We start from the raw sequence: 5,850 nt of genomic DNA, 5'->3' as shown, positions 1-5,850 counted from the left end.
GACGCACTGAGGGTCTTGCTTGCAAAAGCAACAGGTCTGGCCTTGGACTCTCCTTGTGGCACTTGGGAGAGCACCGCTCCAAGTCCATCCAATGACGCGTCAACTGATAGGATAAATGGCTCGTCAAAGTTCGGATGGGCCAGCACAACACATTCCAACAGCATGGTCTTCAACTGGTCAAAAGCATTGCTACATTCCGCTGACCAGTCTGCAGTTGTAAGCTTACGATAGACACCTAGAGGCTTCCTATCCTTAGCTGACCGTCCCCGTCTCTTCTGTCCAGCCGTAAGTGCGAACAAGGGCTTCGCAATGGAGGAACAGTTTGGGATGAAATGCTGGTAGTAAAATACCATGCCGAGAAATGATTTGATTCTCCGGAGAGAAGGCGTGCACTTATCGTCTTCCATGAGGTCTCTGGTAGATGGTTATTCACGTTGCTCCGCTCTGAGGGTCGTGCTTGCAAAAGCAACAGGTCTGGCCTTGGACTCTCCTTGTGGTACTTGGGAGAGCACCGCTCCAAATCCATCCAACTGATCAACTGATAGGATAAATGGCTCGTCAAAGTTCGGATGGGCCAGCACAACACATTCCAACAGCATGGACTTCAACTGGTCAAAAGCATTGCTACATTCCGCTGACCAGTCTGCAGTTGTAAGCTTACGATAGACACCTAGAGGCTTCCTATCCTTAGCTGACCGTCCCCGTCTCTTCTGTCCAGCCGTAAGTGCGAACAAGGGCTTCGCAATGGAGGAACAGTTTGGGATGAAATGCTGGTAGTAAAATACCATGCCGAGAAATGATTTGATTCTCCGGAGAGAAGGCGTGCACTTATCGTCTTCCATGAGGTCTCGTACTGTCATCTTAGTGATGACCTCCACCTTGGCAGGATCGACGGCCACACCCTCACCATTAATGACATGGCCAAGGAAACCGACTTGTTTCTGAAGCAGATGGCACTTCTTAGGGGCCAGTTTCAAGTTGTTCTCTCGCAACCTCTGAAACACTGTGCGGAGTCTGGACAAGGCCTCATCAGGTGCTAAGACAAGAAGATCGTCAAGATAACAGGAGTTTGGTGAAGTTCATGTCCCCAAAGACCCCAATCATCATCCTCATGAAGGACGCTGGGCTGTTACACAGTCCCTGTGGCATGCGATTATATTCATGCAGTCCAAGGGGAGTCGTGAAAGCCGTGTACTTCTTGTCGTCTTCGTGCATCGGGATGTTGAAGAAGCCAGAAGTGAGGTCCATCGTGCTAAAGAGGCAATTGCCACCAAGAGCAGCCAGACAGTCAGATTGGTGCGGTAAAGGATGAGCATCCTTTAAGGTTCGGGCATTCAGCCACCTGAAATCGGTGCAAATCCGCAACCCACCATCTTTCTTCCACACCATCACCAGTGGTGAAGCATACTCGCTTGAGGACTTCCTGATAATCCCTTTTTCCTCCATATCAGTGAGAACTTGCCTCAACTTCTGATAGTGGGCTGGAGGGACTCTCCTGTATGGCAAGCGAAAAGGGCGATCATCGGTGAGATGAATGCGGTGTGTGTATCCCTTGACCTCACCACAGTCCAATGAGTGCTTGGAGAAGATGTCTTGATATTCAGTTAGCAGCTGTGTGAGCCGAGACTTACAGTCTTCACTGACCTGACATGAGTCAATGTCAATGTCACTTAGGCCTAACTCTGACAGGCTTTTAGTCAACTGATCGGCAAGAAAGGCACTGGGCGAGGAGTCGGGTTTCTGTTTCAGTGTGTCAGGTACTTGTTTCTCTGTATGAGATTGCTGTATCTCAATGTCAGGTTGTGTGTTGTCTGCGTCTGGTTGTTTCTCTGAAGCCTTATCTAGACCCTGAAAAGCATCTAGATCCTCGATTGCCAAGCATGGAAACACATCAGCCAATTTGCAATTTCTCTTCAGTGTGACAGCTTTGTCGGATGGGTTTACAACTGTCATTGGCACCCATCTATCACCCCAGAGAGGTGTGACAAGACGACCCACTAGAACACCTCGTGGCATGGCTTTGGAGTTGGTTGGCTCCACGACAACTGTGCTTCCAGGTGACATCGGCACATTAGCAGGAAGTCTACCCCAGACTAAGTGTTCATGCCTGGGTAGGAGTGTCACTGCTTGGGTGAGCTTGACAGTGCCTATTTTGTCAGGAACCTCACTTCCTCTCCAGCGCTCAACATTAGTGAACATCGACAGGAAATGCTCAATTTCGGGGTCAGACTGATGCTCAGGTCTGGATGCCATGTTCCAGTAGTCATCATCACCCTTCAGGACACGAATCACATGTTTGATGATATTTGAGCCCAAGATGAGATCGTCATGCTGACCAGGCACAACTAAGGTAGGTACGACACAGCGAACACCGTAAAGCTGCATCTCCAAGTCATAAAAACCCTCAGGTCGAGTCTGCAGACCACCACAGCAAATCAAAACGATATTTTCTTCAGGGTGCTGCTTCTCAGGCAAAACACCAGCAGAGCTGAGTCTCTCTACTGCATGTTCACTGATGCTACATGCCATAGAACCAGAGTCCAACATGCCTTTAAGCTGCACACTGTGATTGACAAGGACAGGAGCATAAAACAACTCACTGAAAGCTTCGATCTTCTGCGTGGCTTGAATGACTATTCGAGTCCCCTTAGGTGCTTTGGCACAGCAGTCCTCGTATAAATGAGCTGGGTCGTGTGCATCAGAGAGGGATTCATCCACAATACCCACACCGCCCCTCTCCAGGCGTGGGTTTTCTAGTTTAACTGTTGGTTCTGTCCACCAGCGCTGTTGGCAGGCTGAGAGCGGCGCTGGTTGGTCTGATCAGGGCAGTCCCTCTTCCAGTGACCAGGTGATAAGCACTTTAAACACCTGTTCTCTTGCCTGCAGTGAGACAATGTGGAATGATCAGAAGTCCCACAAACCCTGCACACCTTTTGAAAAGAGCGAGGCACTGTGGCTTGAGCCCTGAGGTTAGCTGGCACTTGTGTTTGCTGTGTGACCAGTTTGTCTAACAAGTTCACCAAACTCCTCATGCAGACAAAGCCGAAAGAAAAAGAAGATGTTCACCAAACTCCTCATACAGGCATTGTCAACACTTGCAGTAGTCATGGGTACCGGAGATGGCATCGACGGTACAGTGGTGTTTGGAACTGGTATATTATCAGCTATAGGCGCATGACACTGGGAATGGACTTTGTGCTCTACTGTGCTCGGCTTAAGTGGCCCAACAGCTGCAGCTCGTGTTTTCCTTCCCTACATGTGCTCATCAAGCATCTCTTGGGTCTCACATGCCGACCATTTCTCTGCAGACTTGAACTTGAAAACACTTGCAAGAGGCTGGTCTGGGCAGTGTTTGATGAACATCATACTGACCTCATGGCCTGGGTCAGGGGTCGGCAACCCGCGGCTCCAGAGCCGCATGTGGCTCTTTCATCCTTCTGTTATGGCTCTGAGTATTTCATTAAAATGTATATTTTATTTTAGTTTGTTCTCTGGCATGGGCAGTGTATTGTAAAAATCTGCTAGAGGCATGCTTGAATATGTCAGTTCACTGAAGTTATGCGTTACATCTGCCGATGTGCGACACCCACCACATATCTGGCAGTGCGGATTTATCCGGCACCTACACCACCAGCGTGATTTATTGAACTTCTTGACCGCTGGTAGGTAAATGATGGCTAAAACATAGAAAAGAAAAAGTTCCTTCAATCAAAAAGTCATAAGATTTTCCCACTCATGAACTGTGAATTTGTCTGAGCTATCACCCCTGAATATGGGAGGCTCCTTTGCATCTGACTGCATGACCACCTTGACGTTAGGCAATGTCATCTCTGAGGGCTGTACAGGAGTACTAGTGTTTAGTGTGTTCCTGTCAGATTGCAGCTTAGCTGTAATGGATTCACCTAGCTTTTCAGCTAACTGAGTAATGAGTGAGCCCAAGTCTGGATTCTGCTCGACCTCCTCCATCTCATTATCGGACTCTCTCCTTCCCCTTTGTCTCCCACAGCAAAATAAATCCTTGTTTCTCACTTAACGTCGTCTGAGCCTGCATTTGGGTCATTACCGGTTTAAATCATGACACATGAACTATATTAAAAACAATCATTACTCACGCCTCACAGAGGTCAGTTTACAGTGAAGATGAAGGTGACGTCTTACAGCCCTGATGCGCAGACACTGTGCGCTGAGGTTCAGGAGCAAAAATCACATTAACCAGGAAAAAATATTTTTATTGGCTATTATTTTCCATTTTTTCTCAAATATTTTGTAAAAGTAAGCATCAACCATGTGTCTTTTTTTCAAAATGTTTTTGTTACATGCAGAAATACAATTCTGTGTTCTCTGCAGCAGTTCATTGATTTCATAAATGCAACACACTACAGTTTTTTTTATACACAGTGTATAACACAGCTGTAAGTATACAGATGTACACTTACAGCTGTGTTACCTTCATATAAGGCTTATATAAGGCTTTTATTTTTTGCGGCTCAAGACAGATTTATTTTCGTCACTAAACATTTATTTTTACCTTATCATCTTTCAGTTGGTTAATGACACTATCAGGTATAGTTCGCATTTTCAGGAAAGAGAATAAGTCCATTTCTGTAGCCATTCTTTTAATAATCTTAATTAGCTCAGTATAGAGGCATACGCACAGGAAGCACCTACGGTTTCTCGTGTGCACGAGAAACTTTTCATTTTTCCCCCCCATGTCCCTTTAGGGGCTCCATACTAAAGTAAGGCTAGAATTTGGGCACAGTTTTATTTTTAGTATTGTTGAGTGCTATTTAAACTTAGGGACAGTTTAATTGTGCACATTGAAACTTCTATTGCTTTTTCTGTAGCTAGGCTATTGCATGCATCTCCTCTCTTCTAACCGTCTCACTCTGTGTAACAAACTCTTGAACACCACCAATATTGCAGTGTTAACTTGTAACGTTATGAAGTACTTGGATCAGGAAAACTCCGACAAAGTCCTTTGTCTTGAGTAGACCACGTGGTACGCCTCCCTTCCCCCATATACTTTGATAACATCACAAGCACTGTTTTATTGTACCTGAGCGCATCTTGGTGCACGTACACACACACCCTTCCACACCTCTGTGAGCGCATACCCGCTTCGCGTGATTCCTGTTGCCCCCCTTTCTACCGCGCAGCTCTTCTTGCACTGCGCAGTCGCGTACGTGAACACGCCTCAGGGGCTCAGTCGCTTGCTTGGCAGCTAAGAGGCAATATCGCTCCCTTCTCTCTCTCTTTCTCTCTTTTACACGGCCACTCGTGTACACGCACACAAGCACACACACACTATTGTGTCTTGTTTAGTTTATGTCTCAACTACTATCATTACGTAATAGGGTTGTGTTAATAAATTTGATTATTTTTGTAAACTGTGTGTTGTCTGTGTTGTTACTTTATTCATTGGAGCCACCCAATTTGCCAAGAACGCCAAAAAAACTCCAGATATTGTAATTGTTTGTAAATGCTAGTGGTTGTAGTATATTTGTAATACCGTAAGTAATACGTTATTACTATATTATTAGTATAACATAACAATTAAAGGTAATTTTAATAAGACCGATTTTTGTTATTAATTTGAGACTGCACTCGACCCATTGCACCTACAGTGTCAGATTACCCATCGTTGGTAATCTCACTAATGCAACCAAATGTGACCTCTGCATTTAACCCATCACCAAAGTGAACAGTGGGCAGCTTTTTGAGCGCCCGGGGAGCAGTGTGTGGGGACGGTGCCATGCTCAGAGCATCTCAGTGGTAATTTGGCAGCTGGTGGATTCGAACCTGCAACCTTCCCGACCCAAGCTTCCTTAACCACTAATCCACAGTGGCGGG

At 46.1% G+C, this 5,850-nt stretch overlaps 1 protein-coding gene across 1 annotated transcript; it reads right to left on the bottom strand.

Annotated features, from left to right (window-relative positions):
* Nucleotides 1-438: 438 nt before the first annotated feature.
* Nucleotides 439-3,033, bottom strand: LOC112486371 (uncharacterized). Its single transcript, XM_025052783.1, has one exon. The coding sequence runs from the start codon at nt 2,545-2,547 to the stop codon at nt 1,054-1,056; it is 1,494 nt and encodes a 497-aa protein (XP_024908551.1). The 5' UTR covers nt 2,548-3,033; the 3' UTR covers nt 439-1,053.
* Between the last annotated feature and the right edge of the window lie 2,817 nt (nt 3,034-5,850).

The sequence above is a fragment of the Cynoglossus semilaevis genome, chromosome W, assembly GCF_000523025.1.
Source record: "Cynoglossus semilaevis isolate Cse_v1.0 chromosome W, Cse_v1.0, whole genome shotgun sequence".
Taxonomy (NCBI): Eukaryota; Metazoa; Chordata; class Actinopteri; order Pleuronectiformes; family Cynoglossidae; genus Cynoglossus; species Cynoglossus semilaevis.
Note: the sequence above shows the minus strand (reverse complement) of the source record. Positions and strands in the feature narration are given on the sequence as shown.